This window comes from Rhineura floridana, chromosome 10, assembly GCF_030035675.1.
Source record: "Rhineura floridana isolate rRhiFlo1 chromosome 10, rRhiFlo1.hap2, whole genome shotgun sequence".
Classification (NCBI taxonomy): Eukaryota; Metazoa; Chordata; class Lepidosauria; order Squamata; family Rhineuridae; genus Rhineura; species Rhineura floridana.
The window spans coordinates 58344948-58367166 of NC_084489.1; the positions used below are offsets into that span (position 1 = coordinate 58344948).

The following is a 22219-nucleotide window of genomic DNA, read 5'->3' on the forward strand; positions in this document are numbered from 1 at the left end:
GACTTTTCTGTCAGTATAACAAGCTCAAAAGCAATATATGAATGACAAGTGCACATACTTAGCTGATTGAGAACACAGAGTGAAAAATAACCATATTAATCTCTTTCTTCCCACTGATTGTGCAACTTCCAGGCAGAAATATTGATCCTGACCTAGTCTACAGCAGCATGGATTTATAATCAGTGTTTCAAATAAAAGTTGGAGAATTTTGTTCCGAAATGACAGCTTTTATCTCTTTCCTTCTAAATTTCTCTTAGTTGGGTTTCTAATAAAAGGTAATCATTATTAAAGAATTTTTCCTTGCCATCTGGAAGGTGGTACAAAGCTATTAGAACATCAACAGACATAAAACTAACATAAGAAATATTGTGTGATCAATTCTTAATTACTATAGCGTGGGGAACCAATTCCAGATGGGTAGCTGTGTTCAATCTGTAGCTGCAAAATCAACAGCAAAGAGTCTTGTGACACCTTAAAGACTCACAAATTATTATGGCATAAGCTTTCATGGACTGCACTCCAATTCATCAGATGCCTGAAGTGTTATCCTGAGTTACAGGAATATATACACATGGAGTATGTGTGTGACTGTGAACCATGAGGTCAGAGGGAAATGAAATGCAAAAAGAACAGATAGTGATAATTATATTATTAACAGTGGCCATTCATAAAACAGTTGTTGGAGATAAGCAGACAATACGTAAAATCGGTGGCAGTGTGAAAGTTTCAGTTCTTTATAGAAACATACAGAGCTGAGGTGAGGGATTTCTCATTGATTTCTAAATGATGGTCCCCACTCCAAGACAAAAAACACTATGTATTTACCTGGTAGTTCATTCTAGCATAATGATGGTCACAGCCACACCATACATTTATACCATTTTAAACAGATGGAACTGGCTGTATGGAGACTGAAGGAACAACAAACCAAAATGGGATCAGTGTTTTATTTATTTATTTATTATTTGATTTATATCCCGCCCTTCCTCCCAGCAGGAGTCCAGGGCAGCAAGGGAAGGGAAAGCTGACCAACCAACTTGTGGGGGCACAGAAACATTTATTTTGCACATGTCCACATCCTTATGTGGAATGGCAATGGGGAAGCTAATTATTTTGCCTCTATACCACAACATCTGGTAGCTGAGCTCAAACCAGAGAGCAATTCATGCTCCTAGTTCAAAGTTTACTGGGTTTAATTTGCAGCGTTTAGATTAAGTTTCTGTTTGTAAGAACAAAAGGCACACAAGCATTGGGTACCCTAGCATGGGTAATTCAGGATTTGATTATTTCCATGGACTCCTTTTATATACAGGAATGATTTATTCATATTTTTCTTGTAAGAGAGAGATAACATTAACTGAAGTCATAAGAAGAGCCTGGTTGGACCACACTATAGGCCTATCCAGTCCAGTATTCTGTTCTTGCAGTGGCCAACCAGATGCCAATACCTGCAAGCAGTCATTGTAATGTTACTGATGCTTAAATGTATGTTGTTTACGGTAAGTAGTGTTGTGCAAGTGAATCAGGTATTTGCATATGAATGGTGATTGGTTGAGAAAGTGGAGGAATGTGAAATATATGGAGAGTGATAGGGTTTGATACGGGATAGGGACTGATAGGGCTGAGTGACAAGAGACTGTTAGGGTCTGATTTAAGAGAAAGATTGTGTTACTATAGGGTTAAGGTTCAATTAGAATTGTGATTTTTATTGTGTTATATTTATCAAATGTATTAATAAAGATCTTTTTGCTTTCAACATCCCATGCCTAATGCTCAATTACTGAACAGAGGGAGAGTAATGTAGTATAATATTAAAGTTTTCACCTAACCTCACACCCTGAAGAGTGTGAGAATTTGGACCTAAGGTAAATGCCCTGATGGCAGCAAAATACAGTGCGGGTTAGAAGGCGTTGCCTGTTGTGGTGAAGGCCTGGGGAGACAGAATGTTGCTGTTTAAAGTGAGCAGGAATGCCACAGTCATCTTGGAATTCTCATCTACTCTGCATTCTGGTATGAAATATAATCCCTATTCATGTGTTACTTGCATGTACTTGTGTAGACTGAAGAGTGGAGATGTACTTTTAGTCCCACCCCAGCAGTGTTTTTTTCTTTTACTGATTGCACGTTGCATGTGGTTGTGTGAGAAAACCCAACACATGAGTGCCCGCTTGCAAAGTAGGGGCTCTGTCACTGGGACAGCGGTGAAATCAGAGTCCTTACTCATGAGCTCGTGATGTCACGCTAGGCTGTCTTCCTACACAACCACAGACAACACATTGTTAGGAAAAAAACAAACACACACATCAAGGGTTAGGGGAGGCTAACAGCAAGACCACTCCTTACTCTTCATGCTTATGCCCTACACATGAATAACAGATGAATGGGACATCTGTCACCTTTTGTATGAATAGAGCTTGCAGGATCAGAGTTTAAGCCTGCCAATGTCATAGTATTTCTTATTTAAAAATCCTTCCACATATGCACATACAAAAAATGCTTCCACCTATTTGCACCAAAGTCATCCAAACTTTTCTTTCTTTCTTTTTAAAGAAACAGGAGTTGGCAAATGTTTTATGAGACACTGAAAATGCCATTGGAATTTTTTCCCCATGGATCAGCTGAAAATTTACACAACTTCCATTACAATGATAAAGTGGTCAAGATAATATATTGGATCAAGAGACATGAACTGAGCAGTTCATCTAGGCAGTAGCCAGTTATTAATATTTTTAATAAATACGCAAAGATGATATTCTGTCACATAAAATAGCTAGTCAGTGGTAAAACATGCAACGCATCCTTGCCTGTAACATTCTAGTTCCCAGAATATATATATATATATATATATATATATATATATATATATATATATATATATATATATATATATATATATATATATATATATATATATATATATGCTTTTGCTCTTCAATAACTGCATTTTGCTTCAGTTCTGCAATTAATTTAGATTATAACAATATTTATTCACAAACATCTACTTATTTATACATGTTACAGATTCATTTGTATTTTTGTTTTAAAAAATCACTGTTGTATTCTATAATGTGAAAATGCATGGGCTATTGATGTCTAAATGTCCACTTATTCCCAAGACAGAATAAAATGGATCAGAATTGCTGGAACTCAGGAAATATACCAAAAGAAAAGACCATCGAGGCCAATGAAGAAATCTAAACAAATAGCTGTATGAATACCAAATGAGGAGGAAAACCAGCGGCTGCTAACATTCCAGCCTGGGCTGCTGCAGTACATATATAATGAGTTCAAGCTAAATAGTGCTCCAAATAGGCTTAATAGTACAGAATTTACAGTGATAATAATCACATCACAGCCCCCCCCCAAAATGTCAAGGGCAGATAACACATCAGCTTCCCATAATTTATGAATGATGCAACAACAAGCTAAAATCCCATACAATTCTTAAGCATTTTGTTGGCCTTGTTCTTGCAAAGAAGCAGATGAGAGGCTAAGATGGCTTCTGGATTGTATACTGCTCCCATGATTGAATGTTCTTCTAAACAAACAAAAGGACTCCTTCCTCATAGAAAAATAACACATTGGGGGAAATACTAGACAAGAAACCACCTCTTTAATGCAGGGGTGGGGAACCTCCTGCTCACGGGCCAAATTTGGTCCCCCAGGCCTCCCCATTTGGCCCACGAGGCCGTTTCGGGGAAGCCATACCCACCCACCCTACACCTGATGCCATACATATGAGGTTGAAAGAAGCAGTGCAGGGAGGCTTGCAAAACATAAGGCTGGCAATGCCCCTTGCACTGTGGTTTCCAAGCTTGGGAACCCTGCACAAGGGTTTTTGACAGGTGGGCAGTACAACCTACCTGTCAGTCATGCAATATTATGGTATCATTTGATTGACTGGTGGGTTGTCCTGCCCACCTGTTAAAGTTGACCATGAGATGGGAGGCCAGATCTGGAGCCAAAAGTGTTCCCCATCCTTGCTCTAATGTCTGGTTGCCTAAGCACAGGAAATCTGTTTGTCAAAACTTTTCCTTTTGGAAGTGGACTGAAGGGAGGGTTGGTGGAAAGGGCTCAAAACATCAGTGGAGGCCCCATTTGCAAGATCTGGATGCCTGTGAAGAGTTTTCATTGCTCCCAGGAAGCCTGGAAAATGGGAGTTCCCAACGCCTCTTGATTTATCCATTGAGCTAGGATGTGAGCTAGCATGCTTTGGGAAGTCCTTTTCTCAGGCTCTCTGGCAGCAATAATGCTCTGTAAGAGTGCACAGACCTTAAAAATGAGACCTTTGCCACTGATGCACATCCTGTCTGGTGATGTGCTCTCCCCTCTTCACAAGGTTCATTTTTGGGGAGGATTGGTAGCAGGGAGCACTGGCTGGCTGGAGGAGTGTTGGCACCAGGATGAGGTCATTACAAGCTGGAGCTAAACTTCAGGAGTAATGGGTTCAACTCAAAATAGGTTTGATGATGGGGACTCTTAAAATTGCCATTGCAAACCCCCATTACAAAGTTAAATAAAACAGTTCTTTTATTTTACAGTTTAATCCTAACAATTCCACACAAGGAAGCTTCATGGCTGAGCGGGATTTGAACTAAGTTACTCCCAAGCCAACACTCTAACTGTATCACCATGCCACAGTTAAGTCCACAGTTTATATTCATGAAAATTTTACCCCACCACATATTCACAGGGCAAGTAGAAGATTTCTGCTAAATCCCCTGGTTTTCAGTTTGTATTGGAAAAGTTTACATTGGCCAGTTTTCTGATGCCCTAAGGAATGACCTAATTTAGCATGGTTATTTTACCTGTATTTAGTAAATAAAGCTAAAAACTTTGAAACTCCCAAGCTTGCCTAATAGTGTATTTGCAATTGGCATCCATTCATTGTTACAAATAAACTTATGAATTGGGAAAGCTTTCATGGAAAAACAAAGCACTGGAAAACTTTCTTAAAAATTTTCTGCTCCACATCAGCGGATGTTAGAAACCAGTTCAAGAGGGAGAACACTCTGATCCAAAGTTTGATGGGACTCAGATGCACAAATGGAGCTCTATGCAAGCAGAGCCTCCCCTAAACATGTCAGTGTTGAGTAATTGGCTGCAGTGTACACAGAATATTCCCAAACACTGAACCTCTTGGAGCTTCATGTGCCACTTTGAGCCTTTGCCTGTGCATTCAAGCCACTGGATTGGATTTCACAGATCTTCCTGTATAAATATGCTTTGGCACTATGATCATTTTCAAGAATGTATAAATAAGGCTCCAATGGCAACAGTAAATACAATATATGACTGCCTGAAACACAGTCCTAAATGATCCTTTACAGAGCACTTTGTTCCTCTATTAAGATGCTATTTGTTTCTTTGATTTATCTGATATTAAATTTTTGATGACTAGGTAAGTCCCATAAAATTGCTCTGATACCGAGTCTATTCATTAATAAGTCGGAGGAATTGAAAGTGTCAGGAATTTATGTGTTAAGGGTGAAATTACTGCCAAATATGTATTAGATCATCCATAAAATAGAGAGGTTCATTTGGCAATATTATTTTGCATCCATTTGTTCAATCTAGTTTATATTCGTGCTCATCACTGTTAAGCTTTGCATACCTTTTCTCTGCTTAAAGCCAACATTAAGCTAAATCCCATTCTAGGATTGTAAGGAAATGCTGTAATGAAAATGACATTCAGAAGTTAGTTAGAAATCAAGGCAGGGTTGGTGGGGGTGGGGAGAGGGTTATTTTTAGACCATGAAGTTCTCTGCTGAAAAGCGAATCATGTCAAGTTTCTTTGCTGAAGATAAATTACAGCATGTGCTTGCAATCCAGCGGGTTACATGGGGAGCTCTGCTTATTCAAAAATCCCTTTTTGAAAACTGCCTCCTACGTTGCTGCCCAACAAGCTGTTCCTGAAATCCAGCAGAATTCCTGGAGTGGGCCTCTAATACAGCAGAAGGAGGGTGAAAAGAGTGTGAGAGAAAATAGTGCATGCACGAAAGCACTTACATGTGATTAAAGAGTTCTGGACTGTGGCCAAATAAACTCCAAAGGTATGTGAAGTAAATCCACAACTGCTAAAATACCTCAGCATCTGCAGCTCTGAGGCAGGCCACATCGTAGGTCTGCACAGTCTGCACCATCTGAATTAAGCATGCCGAGAACCTTCACTTTTACTTAACAGAAGTTTCTAGTTCTTATTGAACAATAGGCTAAAAATGTGCACAGTGTCTAGTAAAATCTCAGTGGGATCTGAACATGACCATAAGCAGAAATATGCAAAACAAGAGAATGTATATAAAACTGCTTCACTTCAATAATTTATTCAGGTTTCAGAATTATTATTTTTTTTAAAAAAACCCACTGATTTATACAACCCAGACTATAAAACTTTTAAATAAAATTATTCATGGCCTTGCTTCAGAAACGCAGAGTACATTGGTGAAAGAAAGAGTAGCATAACTCTACAAGTAGTATCAGAAACACGAAGGGACAATTCACATGACCATAACTACAATTGCTGGGATCCCAAGAGCCACATTTTTTTAATTTCTTTATTAAATTTAGGCACACTTAAGGGCTTGGGGATGCCCGCTGGGATTTTTGATTCCGCACAACCTTTTCATGGGAGGAACACAAGAAGCTGCCTTATACCTACTTAGACCACTGGTCTATCTAGCTCAGAATTGTCTACTGTCAACAGGCAGCGGCTCTCCAGGATTTCACACAAGGAGTTTCTCCCAACTCTGTCTGGAGATAGGAGGCATTGAACCAGGGACCTTTTTCATTCAAAGGAGATGCTCTGCTGTTGAGCAGACTCTCATACCATTTCGCAATCGGTTTCTGGAAGTCTCCTGAGGTTCACAAGTGGCTTGGCGTATGGCATAGTGGCCTACTGCTTTAAGAAATCTCCAGAGTCTTCTTGGCGATGTGGAACTAGTTGTGTAGCACTCTAGATCCTTTCCAACATCACTCTCAACTAATGGTGAGAGTGTGGGACTAGGACCTGGAAACCAGGTTTCAAATCCCCACCAAACCACAAAGCCTGCTGGATGACCTTGGGCTAGTCACACTCTCACAGGTTAACCAACCTCAAAGGGTTGCTGTGAGGACAAGTAATTTATACAAGACACTACACTGCGAGGGGAGCATCATGAGCTGAATCCTTCTCCTATCTATGCCTAACAGCCTCACCACAGTGAGTGGCCTCCAGCTACTTCTCTCCCTTCCTGGCTCTGACACTGGAAGTGAGGTGGTTTCAGAGAAAAGTGCTTGCAGCAAAAGACTGAGGGGAGGCAAGGTGCAGGAAGTGGGAAGCTGTGGTGACTCTTTTCTTGCATGCCTCTTCTGTTAATGGGCAGGGCACTGGAAAAAAAGGCATGTTCACCACTATCATGTCTTGATAAGGCTAATTTGCTAAGGCTGCAATCTTATGGTCCCTGGGAGGGTGTTCCAGGGGTCATAGGATCCACTGGATCTCCCTTTCCGAGGGTGGGGAGAGTGGTCCACCCTCAGAAAGACTGGGTCCATGCTTGGAGATGAACCATTGGATGCTGCCTTCATGAGGCTGCAAAAAGATCCACAATCAGTCCCTCTCCAAGGTGCTATGGCCCTCCCATTCTCTGACACACTCCTAGAATGAATGGTATGACTGGTATAATGGTGGTTTTTTTCCAAAAGAAAAAGGAAAAAAATAGAAAGTAAAAAATGAAAAACACATGTTCTAGCCTACTGATGCAAGCTGAACAGGGTATAAGAGAGAGGGTTTGCCCACCTTCAGTTTTCTCTCTCCCTGCCCTTTGGGACATATCTGCTCATCTCGTTGCCTCAGGCTAATGCTTATTCTATTACAGGGCTAACATTTTCCTGTGAAATAAAAACATATTTTAAGCATTTTTATCCCATCCTTCAACATGTTCCCTGGGAGACAAGAGTAAAAGGCATTGTTGTTTTTACAAGATTCCAGTGCCTGTGCATGAAAAGGCAGACACTGATGGTGATTTTACTGAAAGACTGCCTCCTTCCCTACAGATACTCTTGGGTGTTAAAATTGGGAGAAGGGCTTCCTCTTGGTACTTCCGCTGCTTTTAGAAGTTCAGGGGTGGTGGCCTGGGAGACGGCATTCTGCAGCAGGCCCTAAGTCAAGGAAGTCCCTCCCCACAGAGGTGTGTCTGGCACTTTCATTGTACAGCTTGTGTACACGTGACATGTAAGGTATATAGTTTTAGGACCTGCACCATTCTTCCAACTGTAAATTGTTTTAACTGAAGTGACTATTTTATTTTTATATTGTTGTAATCTGCCCTGGGACCTTATGGCGAAGCATGGGTAAGAAAATAAATAAATAATAATAATGAGAAGATGAAGAACTACTGTTACCTGTGTTCTGATATGCATAGTGACATTCCTGTAAATAAATCCATCTGGCTTCCCTGTTTTGTTGTAGGAGCCAAGGGAGAAAACAGCTGAATTTCAGGGTAATATTTCTGGCCATTGTTATTTCCAGCGCTGTGCCTTTGACCTTAAAAGTTGTTCGAAAAGAGCACACATTGTCCAAGATAAAAAATAAGGACCAAACTCAACTGTGAGCTGTCCAAATTACACTGAAATCATTTCCACTTAAGCTTTTCACTGGATAAAAAAAAAAGATAAAATCTCTCCATAAAGCAAGAGTGACTTCTACAGCTACCTGATAGCCCTCAACAGCCGAGTAAAAAACTGCCAAGGATCACACAAAAGCCTCAGACAACATCATCCGGAAATAAGAATCTAGAGCTCAATAAAAAAAAAGCATGTAATAAAACAAGATATGACTGTGTAAATAACAGAAATTGTAGCCCGTTCTATTATAAAAATGCTGCTTTTTAATTTATGTCTCAAATAACAAAAAAGGAACGTACATAGTAACTCAACTATAACCTATCCAGAACAGTCAAAGCATTTTTGAAGTTATAAAGAGTTAAGACTTTTTCCCGATACTTAGTGCTGTCCTTTCTAAACAGCAGATCAATGTGCTCAGTTTCTAAAGCAGGGGTGGGGAGCCATTGGCCTCCAAGCCTAATCAGGCCCAGCATGGGTCCCAGTTTGGCACAAAAGACAGTTTCCCCTAAAACATGCCCTCCTGCCCCACACCTGATGTCATATGTGATGTCAGGTAAGAGGCAGGTGGAGACGCTGCTGCCAATGCATAACTGAGAGTCTTAAAGTGTGATCCTGATTGTGCATTGTCAAGGGGATTTTGCTGCCACTGTCAGTCAGCTGACTGGTGCTGAGAGCAAGCCAGCTGGAATCAGCTATGCTACTGAATTCCCCATAAGGAACTCTGCAGTGCAACCAACCCCTGCAGAAAGCCGACCTTGAAGTCCATGCTGATCAGCAGTGACTTCAAGTCCTACTTGGCTGGGCTTGGATTTTCCTTTCCAGCATGGCATGCCATGCTAGAAAGGAAAAATGGTGCCTGCTCACCTGTCAAAATGGCCTTTGGAGGATGAGGGAACCCAGGATCTGGCCCATTGGCCAGATCCAGTTCCTCACCCCTCCTTGAAACATTACCATTTTTCACCATTAACTCTTCTACCACAGTTTGCTTCATCCATCTACCTACGCAATACGTTTTGCTCATTCTCCTGCTGTCCCCAGAACTGCCATTGTCCACAGTATAATGCGTGAACACAGTCTTCGCCATCAGCTCTGCTGGCTGGGCTGATGGGAGTTGCAGTCCCACAACATCTGGAGGGCACCAGGTTGTCAAATGATGAACTAAGAACTGATTCATAGATGTAATGTAGTAAATACAATGGAAACTTGTATTGTGGTTTTTGTTGGTGCTATTACTGGAACTTGTATTTTTATTTCTTACTATAAGCTGGCTTGCGTGAGTTTTACTCAAAAAGGGGAGATAGATAGACAGACAGAGATATAGATATATAGATGGATTATACAGCCATGAGAGTGGCTGTATACTATAGCCAGTGTGGATTTTTCACATTCCGCAATGTTAAATTGAAAATACCCCCATGCCATTCTGATGCTTCCCATAAGCTCATTTCAAAACAAAATCTTACAAAACCTACAGTCCTGAACTCAGAAATGCTTGCTTAACAACCCTGAAAATTTTCATGGTGACACACAAAACAGAGAGAATTGAGAGTTCAACGTCTAAAAAGAGAGAGAAAAAAACCCAGAACCCTTTTGGACTTTTTTCTCAGAGTTCTCATAATCTGTTGAAATTCATTAAAAATCAGCCATGTTCACAGAGTACCTGTAATCCTGCTACTGACCTTGCCCCATACTCTGACCATCTTCTGCAGTTTAAAAGTTAAAAAAAATGCCTGGCTGATTTTTAAGAAATTTTGGCTTGAACCCAATGATAATGTCAGGCATGCTCAGTAAGAAATAACTGTCAGTGTTCTAAAAGCCAGACTCACAGCTGCTGGGCTTGGCTAATCAGGGGCCACATCCATACCAGACATTGATTTCACTTTAGACAGCCATGGCTTTCCCCAAAGAATCTTAGGAAGTGTAGTTTGTGAAGGGGGCTGAGAGGAGAATCCTATTCCCATGACAGGGCTCCAGTGGCAAGAGTGGTTTAACAATCAGCTACTCTGACTGAAGCTCTGTGAGGGGAACAGGGAGTCTCCTAGCAACTCTCAGCACCCTTCACTAACTACAATTCCCAGGATTCTTTGGGAGAAGTGATGACTGCCTATAGTGAAATAACAGTCTGGTGTGGATGTGGCCAGGGACAGCTTTGGTTTAAATTTGGGTGGGAGGCTATATGTGCCTGCTGTAGAATAAAAAGGTGGGGGAAACACTGAAAAGCAATGATACCATTCACAGTGTTTTCCCTTTTGGAAAGGAAAGGGGCTTCCCCTCTGCCCAGTGCCCAACCATCCAATCTCGTACCTATAGCCCACAGATATTACTATCAAACTTTCAAAAGCAGGGAAACTGGGCAGCTATAGCGAATGCACCAGGGGAGCATGAGACCTGACCTTCTCTCTGAGATATTGTACTGCCCTACAAATGTGTCAAAATGCAAACACAATTTGGGTTGATCTTATGCTCAGAGGCACGTTACCAAATTCTTCCAAGCTGTCAAAGCTGACTGTGAAAGACCAACCCAAATTTAAAGCATATTTCCTCCCACTCCACAAGGTATCCTGGGAATTGTAGCTCTGTAACAGGTTAACTACAATTCCTAGCACCCTTAACAAACTACAGATCCCAGATTTATTTTGGGGGGATGTGCTTTAAATGTGCTCTAAATGCATGATGTGTATGCAGCCATAGTTAAAGGATAAATCGAAGACAACTGATTTAGAAAAAGGGTCAGAAGCTATCTTTTAGAATTTTGGTTCTTACTACTGACATAACGCTAAAGCTGAAGCAACACAACTTTGCTATGGACTTGAGGCAAAGCAGCAATCATGTTTAGAGTTACAAACATTGTTAGCAGATGCTTATCAGGATAAAGACCCTTTCTGAAGTCTCCATTTTATTAAGCCTGTTCTGTTAACATTCTATTAAGTTTTGTTGTATTGCATGGTCAGGTGATGGTTAAGTAAAGGTTGTTGCACAGTGCCGACATCGTTGCTACCCATACAATCCAGCAGACCTATATGAGCAGAGTATTTACAAGGTTCTCATAGCACGGAGTCCCAGCAACTCACTTACTTCTAGCAAACACTCCTACTAAAAAATTGAAGATGTGAAGTTGGGCCCTTAACAGTGTCTTGTACTCCTGGGACCGCTTCCAAGACAACTTCCTGACTGGAAACACATAGGATGATATTTACTCTGATTCACAAGGTAGTGTGTCAAGAGATCTTTTAACTTTCTTTGACCGCCCATGAGGGAAGAGGAAGTTCATTTTAGAAAGGTAATAAATTGGGAGTATTCTCCATAAGAATTCTGCTGAAATTAAATGACAAGGTCACACAAGTAAACAACACCTTTGAAAGGAAGTGTTAACAAGTATCCATTTTGTGTAACAGCTGCTTGGGGAAAAATGCCAAATATTCTAAGCAGCATAGGAAATACAATGGGATTATTTTTAACTTAAAAAAAAGGGTACCACAAATGAGAACATCACAATAATTTGTGTTTCAGAAAAAAGAATGAACCATTTCCACATGAGAAATGATCCGACAAACATGATTAATGCTTACAATGTACTTGGAAAAATGTCCCCTGTTTCATAAGTACTAGTTGCTAAGACCACCCCCTTTCCTCATTGCGGTTTTGCCACATCATCAAGTCACTAATTATGTTATACTACTTCCGAATAACATTTCAAGACTGCAATTCTTCATTGGAGTTTCATTTGCTATTTTGTTCTAAACATTTGTGTCTGTGTGTAGTTGCAGAGTATATTAGAACCAATAAATCATACTATCCATCATGTCTTTGTCACTACCCTAGACATACAAGATCCTCAGAGAATACATATAACCAAAAAGGTCACTTTGAAAGTTAACTAGGGGCACAATCCACCCAGCCATGCAAGCTAGTTACTGCTTCTGAGAGCAAGCTGTTGCCATTATACATAACAGAACACTCCATGAAGCCACAAGGAGGTTTATTGTTTTGGGATAGACAATATTTCACTTGTAGAAGGTTCTAGGTTCAATCCCCAGCATTTTCGGGTAGGACTAGGAGACTCCTGTCTGAAATACTGGAGAGCGTTCCCCTCCAGACACTGGCATCAGTCATCAGCACAGAACTTTAACAGGAACAAACATGGCTTGTAAGACCATATTTCAAACCTACATCCCATCAAGGACATTGCCCACCTAGGGATCTATCACACTCTATGTGTAATTATATCCTTCTCTCTGATAAAATGATTGCTCTTCTGAAAAATTACTGGATTCACATCCCTTTCAGTGTAGTCAGGCATTTCTTTATGGTTCCGTCATAACTCCTAACATATGGCAGTTGCAATTTGACATATATCCTCTGATCCATGGGTGGGTAATTCTTTCAGTACCGAAGACCTCATTGAAAATACATCATGAGCCAGAAGGCAGAAGCTTCTTTCAATAATTTATGCACCTATAATTCCCTTTGCGTAAAACCTTCTTAGCCATGGCTCTTCCCAGCCTACAGCTGTTGTAATACTGTGATGCTCCTTGTATGTTTGCAGTGTGTGAACAAGTAACCAAAAGTCTAAGACAGGGACAGCCAATGTGGGGCCCTCAAGATGTGGTTGGAACTACCATTCCCATCAGCCCCAGCCAGCATGGCTAATGGTCAGAGATGGTGGAGGTTGTAGCCCAATAATATCTGGAGAACACCACATTGGCTACATTTGGTCCAGGACAACATGGAAGTCTGCTTTACTTTTACAAAACTTCCTTAAACTAGTGATACCCCACCAAATGTTGGGAATTTATATTGGCATTTCCCCATGGAACTCCACTAGGCTAGCTGAGTGGATGAATAAGTGCTAGTCTTAACTTTCTTTCATTGCTCAAGGAGCAAAGCAGTGTCCATTGCTGCTTCTGCTCTCTTCCCCCAAGTAGTTTGGGAGGGAGAAGGGGATGTTTAGAGAGATGTTGAGACAAGAATAACATATCAGGGAGAGAGAGAAGAAGTAGAAACTGAGAAAGCTGCCACCATCCAGGTTCCAGTGGTGGCCCCTCCTCCCTACCAGTGGCTCACTGTGTTGGGCACTATGCTAGCTTCCTGACAGTGGGTTGCTGTTGTTTACCAGGAGGGAGGCATGAGAGAGGAGGTTGGCGCAGTGCAAACACACTGGCAGGAGCAAATACACTGACCTGCATGTTACCTTGCCCTCTCTCTCCTGGTAAGCAATTGCCAACACTCCTGCCAGAAAGCTAGCATATTAGCTTGCTTCGACTCAGCTGCTTATGCTGCCACCAGAGGGGCTTCTGAGGAACCAGCTGGCCCTGAGGAGAGTGGAGAAGCAGCTCCTTCAATGACGAACAGCCGTTTTGTCTTTCCTGTTTTATGATATAATTTTATTGATGATTATTCATTTTAATGAGGTTATGGAAACTACTTTGTTAGGTACACATGAATATTGGTATATAATTAAATGCCTTAACATAAATGAAGTATCTTACTTTCTTCTGAGCTAAGACACACCAAAGGTCTTCTTCATACAGGCCACATTTACACTACACATTGATTCCACTATTTTTCCACTTTAAACGGTCATGGCTTCCTCCAAAGAATCCTGGGAATAGTAGTTTTGTGAAGGGTTCTGAGAGTCGTTAGACCTCTATTCCTCTCACAGAACTACAGTTCTCAGAGTGGTTTAACTGTCAGTCCCTCTTCCCAGAGAACTCTGGGGATTCTAGCTCTGTGAGAGGAATAGGGGTCTCCTAACAACTCTCAGCACCCTTCACAAACTACAGTTCTTAGGACTCTTTGGAGGAAGGTACAACTGTTAAAGTGGAATAATAGTGGAATAAACGTGTGTGTCTAAACGTGTGTGTCATGGCCCCGTCAGAGGACTCCTCAGATGAGGACGACTCGGGAGTAACAGCAGCAGACCCAGGAGCAGCAGGAGACACGGAGGAGCCTCCTGAGAATCCAGCTCCTTCTGCCCCTCAGCTGCAGAGCACCCCAGGGACAGCAGAGGCCCTGCAGCCAGACACAGACAGTGAACAGGATACTCCCCCCTCACCTGCAGAACGTAGACAGCAGAAGGTCAGGCAGAAGAGAGGCAGGCCTGTCTCCTTAAGGCCCAAACGCTGAGGGCTCACACCTGCTGTCCATCCTGCTCTTTATAAGGCACACCTTGGCTGCAGCTTGTTGCTGACTGCAACGTCAGGCGTGGCTTTGTGTAGACCTAGTTTCCCTGCAGCATCTCTTTGACTGACCTCCTTGGCAATTGATCCCGGACCTCTACTGACCTTGCTTCTGGACTTCTGACTCGGCAAGTACGCTTCCGATAGGCCTGGCAGATTTACAACCCTACTGCTGGCTAAGGACTTTCCTTCCCTGCCAAAGACCCAGGAATTTCCAGCCCCCCCCGGCACTGCTGATGCAGTGTAGAGCTGACAGTGTGGTGTGAATGTTGTCAGATTCCGCCCTTCCCAACTGTGTTCCCAGTGTGAACAGCAATCGATGCTCTGGCAGAATTCTCCCCCTTACACATCTTAGCTATTCCAGTACACAAGCCAAGATGCAGGCAAATGGGAATAAACACATGGTGTGCACAAGGTGGGGGGACCCTGTGACGTACCCGCTACTGCTGCCCATTCTAGGGAAGAAGGACTTAAAGGGAGCACCTTCTCCTTCACCTTGGTTCATGCGGGCTGAGTCACTGGGCAAACAGGTCCTGATAAAGTCACAGGGCTTTGATCAACAACTCCATTAAAAAAAAAAGTGTCAGAGGACATGAGGAAGTGCAATACTCACTATTTGTATGTTTCTGACCGAATATATTCAAACACATGAGAAACACCCAGCTGGAACTGATCTGCAATAGGGGTGACCCAGGGATTATTCTCCGCTTTGAAAACTTGCTTTTGACCGGTCAAATCCAAGTTACCTGAAAGGATTAAACATGAATTTATTTTTCTCATATAGCTGCTTCTTGAGAAAAAAAATAACTCCAGCATTTAAAGACTTGCGTGTGAGGAAAATTAACCAAGGTGCAGTGCGATTCTCAGCATATTTATCTGAAAGCAAGAGTCCCACTGAGATCCACAGAAAGTCTGAGTAGGACTGTAATTGTGAAACCCAATCCTATTTCTGTTTACCCAGAAGTACATATTACCGAGCTGAATTCAGAGGGAGTTATTCCCAAATAAATGTGCTGTTTTAGTATCCTTCAGCCAAGTCCTTTCATCCTAGCCAAGGGAAACCTTAAGTCTGTATGTTTAATTAGGTGCAGGAGGCTCTGAATTTGGTCTGCAAGGCAATTTTCCAAGTGTAATATGTAGGGATGGAAAATTGTCAATTTTGGTTCTCTCAGTTTCTCATTTTTCCAATCTTAAATTCAGTTCTCCATATTTCTGCAGCAATTTGCACCTTCTTTTTTTTTTTTTAAAAAAAGCCTCATGAAAATTCTCCAGCATTTTAGTATGAATTTCTCCTACTACACATTTTTGTTGGCAGTCTTGACTAATGTACACATTTTCTGCAAGCCATTTCTCATCATATAATGCATTTTGGAATGTTATTTTCATTCATATACTCATTTGGATCATTTTTAAATAGTTTTTCAAAACTAGAGAAATGTTTCACATTTCTTGACATTAACATTTTATCTTTAGATTGCATTAACTGGATTCCTAGTGTTTCCAGGCCTTGAATCAAGCAAGGAAGGGGATGTAGGTAACAGATGAGTGCATCTTTCTGGAGACAAGGGCAGGACTCAGTAGGGAGCAGAAGGATTCTTGGATCCAGTCTCAGACCAAGAGAAAGGGTTTAAGAAAGATCTGGCTTCCCTTCTCCACAACTCTAGCACTCACATGCAATCAAGCTCCAAAGGAACTCCCCTTCAAGCCAGCTACTTTTAGTCTTTAAATGCAGCTTCTCAGCTAATTCCTACTTCCTTTCCAGAAAGTCCATGTATTGGGGGGGGGAGACATTTGGTCCTCCAGATGTTGCTGAACTACAACTCCCAGCCCCAGCAAGCATGGCCAACAGCCAGGAATGATGGGAGTTGTAGTTTAGCAGCTTCTGGTGGGCTAATGGTTCCCCATACCTGTCATTCATTCATTCATTATTTGATTTATATCCTGCCCTTCCTCCTGGCAGGAGCCCAGGGCGGCAATAATGTCTACCACATCTCACAAGAAAACAGAAGCATCTTCCTCCCTCACCTAGTAACAGGCTGAGTGCTCCTCAGACACCATCCCCTGAAATGTGTGGGGAGATATCTCCATTGTTATGTTAAGGGGGAAATAGACTCCTCCCGAGTCTGCTCACTTCAGTCCATTTGCCCTACCTGTAGCGTTGGCTCTAGGACCACCTCTGTACATCCCTTTCCATGGCCATGAAACATTCAACAATTATTTCTACATGATGACAACCCCTCCTTCTCCTTCCTAGTCAAACATTCCTTACCCAAAAACAGACCACTTCTTTTTTTTTTGGTAATGCTTTGCCTCCTGTTCTATTCTTCCTTCAGCCACAAGGACAATTTGTCACAGGGTCCCAAAGTTCATATCACTGCTACCTACAACTTCATCTCTGAGGGTCCCTCAGTGTCCATATGTGGTCATTATTTATATAGTGCTATCACTGTATATGGTGCTTTATGCCAGGGGCTTCCTCAGCACTTTTGTGCCCTCTCGCTTTCTTGAATGTTCCAGAAGCTACACAGGCGTCTACTATAATAAAGAGGGGAAGGGGAAGGTTTTCAAAAATATTTATTTATACATTTTGTTAGTTGCATTTCTGTACACATATGCACACTCAAAGTGACTTACAGTTAATAAAAAATTAAAATAAAAAAATAAAGTAAAATATTTAAAAATATAAAAAGTTTTTAAAAACTGCACGTAAGGTGGTAGAGCAACCCTTCTTAGGATGGCTACACAACAAATGCCCTCCAAAAACTTTCCAAAATTAAGAACCATTTGCCTGAGAGAAATGTTTTTGCCTGGCCTCTAAAGATGGACAACAATCGTGACAGGCATACCTCCCAGGGGACAGCATTGCACAAACAAGGAGCCACCACTAAGAAGGCCTGTTCTCATGTTGCCACTCTCTGTACCTCCTTCGGAGGGAGCACATGAAGAAGAGCCTCTGATACAGAGCGCAGAATACTTGTTACAACAGGGGTGGGGGAACTTTTTCAGTCTGAGGGCCACATTCCCTTATGGACAACTTTCCCAGGGTCACAAACCAGTGATGGGTGGGGCCAGAGGCAAAAGAGGGAGGAGCAACAGATGTGACTCTTACATTCAAGACCGAAGTTTCTACACACCCACACACCTTTCTCCGCCCAGGGAAGCAAGAGACATTATTTTATTTATTATTTATTTATTTTATTACATTTTTAGACCGCCCTATAGCAATAAGCTCCCAGGGCGGTGTACAGCATAATAAAACAGGTTAAAATACAAGTGGATGTAGATACACAATAAAACATAATTAAAAATTTTCAATTTTAAATTCAAATTTTAAAATTTTTAAAATGCCTGGGCGAAGAGGTAGGTCTTTACCTGGCGCCGAAAAGATAACAAAGAAGGCGCCAGGCGTATCTCATCAGGGAGGGCGTTCCATAGTTCGGGGGCCACCACTGAGAAGGCCCTAGCTCTAGTTATCGTTCTCCGTGCCTCCCTATGCGTTGGGACACGGAGAAGGGCCTTCGACGTCGAGTGCAGCGACCGGGTAGGTACATAGCGGGAGAGGCATTCCGCCAGGTATTGCGGTCCGATGCCGTTAAGGGCTTTATAGGTAAGAACCAACACTTTGAATCTGGCCCGGAAACATATTGGTAGCCAGTGCAGCTGGGCCAGGACAGGTGTTATATGATCAAATTTTTTTGTCCCAGTAAGAACTCTGGCCGCAGCATTCTGCACCAGCTGAAGTTTCTGAACCGTCTTCAGAGGTAACCCTACGTAGAGTGCATTACAGTAGTCCAATCTAGAGGTTACCAGAGCATGGATAACTGTGGCAAGGTTCTCCCTATCCAGGTAGGGTCGTAGTTGGGCTACCAGCCGAAGCTGGTAGAACGCATTCCGTGCCACCGAGGCTACTTGAGCCTCCAGTGACAGGAGCGGATCTAATAAGACCCCCAAACTACGGACCTGTTCCTTTAGGGGGAGTGTAACCCCATCTAGGGCAGGTCGGACATCAACCATCTGGGCAGAGAGCCCCCCCACCAACAGCATCTCAGTCTTGTCAGGATTGAGTCTCAGTTTATTAGCTCTCATCCAGTCCATTATCGCGGCCAGGCAGTGGTTAGTACATTAACAGCCTCACCTGAAGAAGATGAAAAGGAGAAGTAGAGCTGCGTATCATCAGCATATTGCTGGAAACGCACTCCAAATCTCCTAATGACCTCGCCCAGCGGCTTCATATAGATATTAAAGAGCATGGGGGACAGAACTGAACCCTGTGGGACCCCATATTGGAGTATCCAGGGACTCGAGTAATGCTCCCCAAGCACCAACTTCTGGAGACGATTCTTGAGGTAGGAGCACAGCCACCGCCAAGCAGTGCCTCCAACTCCTAAGTCCGCAAGACGTCCCAGAAGGATACCATGGTCGATGGTATCAAAAGCCGCTGAGAGATCAAGGAGAACCAACAGAGTTACACTCCCTCTGTCTTTCTCCCGACAGAGGTCATCATACAGGGCGACCAAGGCTGTTTCTGTACCAAACCCCGGCCGAAAGCCCGATTGACATGGATCCAGATAATCAGTGATAATTATCAATTATCATTAATTATCAGTGATAATTAATTAAAAACTGTGATAATTATCACAGTTCAAAACCACATTCCAGCTAGGCAAAAGGCACAGAGCAGGACTGGTGACTGATGCAGTCTGAGGAGAGGGGTGTAGGCTGGGGAAGATCCCAAGGGCCAGACAGAAAGGGGTGGGGGCTCCATTTGGCCCCTGGGCCTCAGGTTTCCCACCCCTATGTTACAGACTATTGCAGTAAAGCATAGGTAAGTAGCAAGGATGCTGTCAAAGAAAGGTTCAAGCCTTCAAAATGCTAGGCTGAACTATTGTTGTGAACAAAAGCTCTTTCCGTTAATGTGAATCTGGATATGACTGAGAGATGATTCTAGATTCTGTTGCACTGTGCCACACGACAGACTTTGATGTAGTAATAATAATAATAATAATAATAAAATTTTATTTCTAGGCCGCCTATCTGGCCGAATTAACGGCCACTCTAGGCGGCGTACATAGACTAAAATATAACATAGAGTAAAATATAACATATAATATAAAACAACAATAAGTATACTCAATCCAAACCTACCCCCATCATACAAAAATTTAAACTAAATTAGACAGAGGTCACGAATGCCTGCCTAAAAAACCATGTTTTCAGTTCTCGGCGGAAGCCTGTCAGGGAGGGGGCATGGCGGAGATCATAAGGCAGAGTTCCAGAGGGCGGGGGCCACAATTGAAAATGCCCTCTCTCTGCTCCACACCAGCTTAGCTGTTTTGACTGGTGGGACCGAGAGAAGGTCTTGGGAGGCTGATCTCGTTTGGCGGCCTATCTGGTGATGCTGAAGGCGTTCCTTTAGATAAACTGGACCAAAACCATGTAGGGCTTTAAAGGTTAATATGTACAGAGGGGCTGGGCCACTGCTGCTCCCTTGTGTTGCATACTGACAGCGGTCAGAACAGCCTCAGTTCGCTAGTGTTGACTCAACAAGTTATGGCAATAAAGAAAGTTAAGGACATTATATGGGCAAGTGTGCAGTAACTGAGCAGCACCAGGCTGCTGGTGAGGAGGTGCCCCCCTGAAGCTGCCACCTTTCTGCGATGTGGTCCGCTCTGGCCTCAATCTACATTTCCCATGCTCTGTACAACACATGATCTTGAATGCAGCTTGGGAGAGGTAAGTGGGTTACCCTAATTACCGGAAAGACAGAGCACTACACATGTGCAAAGGAAAAAAAGCTTGTTTCACACAGCCCTATGAATGATTTGTCATTACCCCAGTAACACTCTTCTGTCAGTTGTCGGAGGTCTGTGCTGCTCTCACGTAAATAACATGCAGGCAGCAGCATTTCACCCCTCTGCCAGTCAGGCAGTATTTGCCCTAAGTGCCTTACGCTTGACTGAGCCTAGCTTGGAGGCTGACACCCGCCTCTGTTATTAGGGGCCTCAGCCACGTTCCTGTTCTAACAAGGATCAGGCAGTAGGACTAAGCACTGTGACAAAGAGGATCTAATAAGCGAGAGACCGGGGTGTCTAAATCTATGCCAGCTAGCTCAAACAACAGATTCACACTGTTCAGCCTGCCGTTTTAAAGTCCGGGGCTGCTGGAGAAGCAAGCCAGCACTGTGATTAGCAGTAACCCCTTGACCAATGCTGCTATGGAGATCATATTTCACTTCGAAGCTTATTCCGCAATTGCAAATTGGATTTGTCATTTTATTACCTGCAAAGAAAAAATGGGGGGGGGGAGGAGGGAGAACCACTTGTCTCTAAAGCCACCAACACAATAAGCGCTTATTTTATGCATATAATTCTTCAAGGACTGCCAGCAGGAGAAGGGAAAGATCAGCCTGCTGCAAGTCATACAAATTGCAAAATTCAGCATGATATATCATGTCCCTCTTTCGTTCAAAGTGCAGGTACTCCGATCCCAAAATCTCATTCAGTGGAGTGCAGAGTGCTCCACTCTCGAATTGGTTGAGCAGCTTACTGTCTGGACTAAATCACACACAGATTCAGCTTTGGCTTTCTCACCTGTCAAGGATAATATTTCCAATGCAGTTACCAAATACTGATTTTTAAAAATCATTTGGATAGGGCACATTTTTTTTTAAAAAAAGGTCATGCATTCCAGGCTGGGAACCACCTTTTGTGGAGAGGAGGGTAAAGGGCAAGGCTGGTGGCCTTGCCATTATTGCAGTATTAGGAAAGGGTAGCAAAATGCCAATTATTTAACTTCTTCCTCAGGCACCAAACTCTCTTGAGTCAGCCCCCAAAGGAGGGAATGGTAGTTATTTATTGAAATAAAATATGCATCTATGTAATATGTAAGCTTTCCTAGATCCAAGCTCAAAATGAAACTAACTCTCTATTACAAGGATAGCAGGATAATACAGGCCTTGGGTAGATTGTGAGTCTGTGTTAAGCACCTTGATAACATTATAGTCAGCCACCTTTGTTCACTGGACTAAGCACAAACATGGTTTGCGGCCATCTGAAATGCTTGGTGTGGACAAATGTCAAGGGTTGTACTCAACTGACCTTTACTCAGAGCAGACCCATTGAAATTAATGGACCTACATTAGTCATGGCCATTACTTTCAATGGCTCTATTCTGAGTAAAAGTTATTACTGTAAACCTTATGTGGGTTGGCCAAGAAAAAAATGCTGCTTGTGCTTATGATGACTATTCCGATAACCATGACTGGAGATAGAGGAGGAGACGGAGAAATGGAAAGGGAATGCTGCTGACCTCAAGCAGAAGTCTCATGACTTAGCCACAAGACAGCAAAGATGAACCTAAAAAAAAAGGAATGTTTCCAGAACAGGATAACTGCTCTAGCATTTTATCCCCCACTCTCCAGCACCATTAAGTTCTTATTT

General features: G+C 42.5%; 1 protein-coding gene across 1 annotated transcript in view; it reads right to left on the reverse strand.

Moving 5' to 3' along the window:
- RSU1 (Ras suppressor protein 1) overlaps positions 1 to 22219 on the reverse strand; it is a 107692-nt gene that overhangs the window by 25149 nt on the left and 60324 nt on the right. The window contains exon 8 of the mRNA XM_061586075.1: positions 15394 to 15526. Within this exon, the coding sequence (XP_061442059.1) occupies positions 15394 to 15526 (133 nt within the window). The remainder of the gene's footprint in view (positions 1 to 15393; positions 15527 to 22219) is intronic.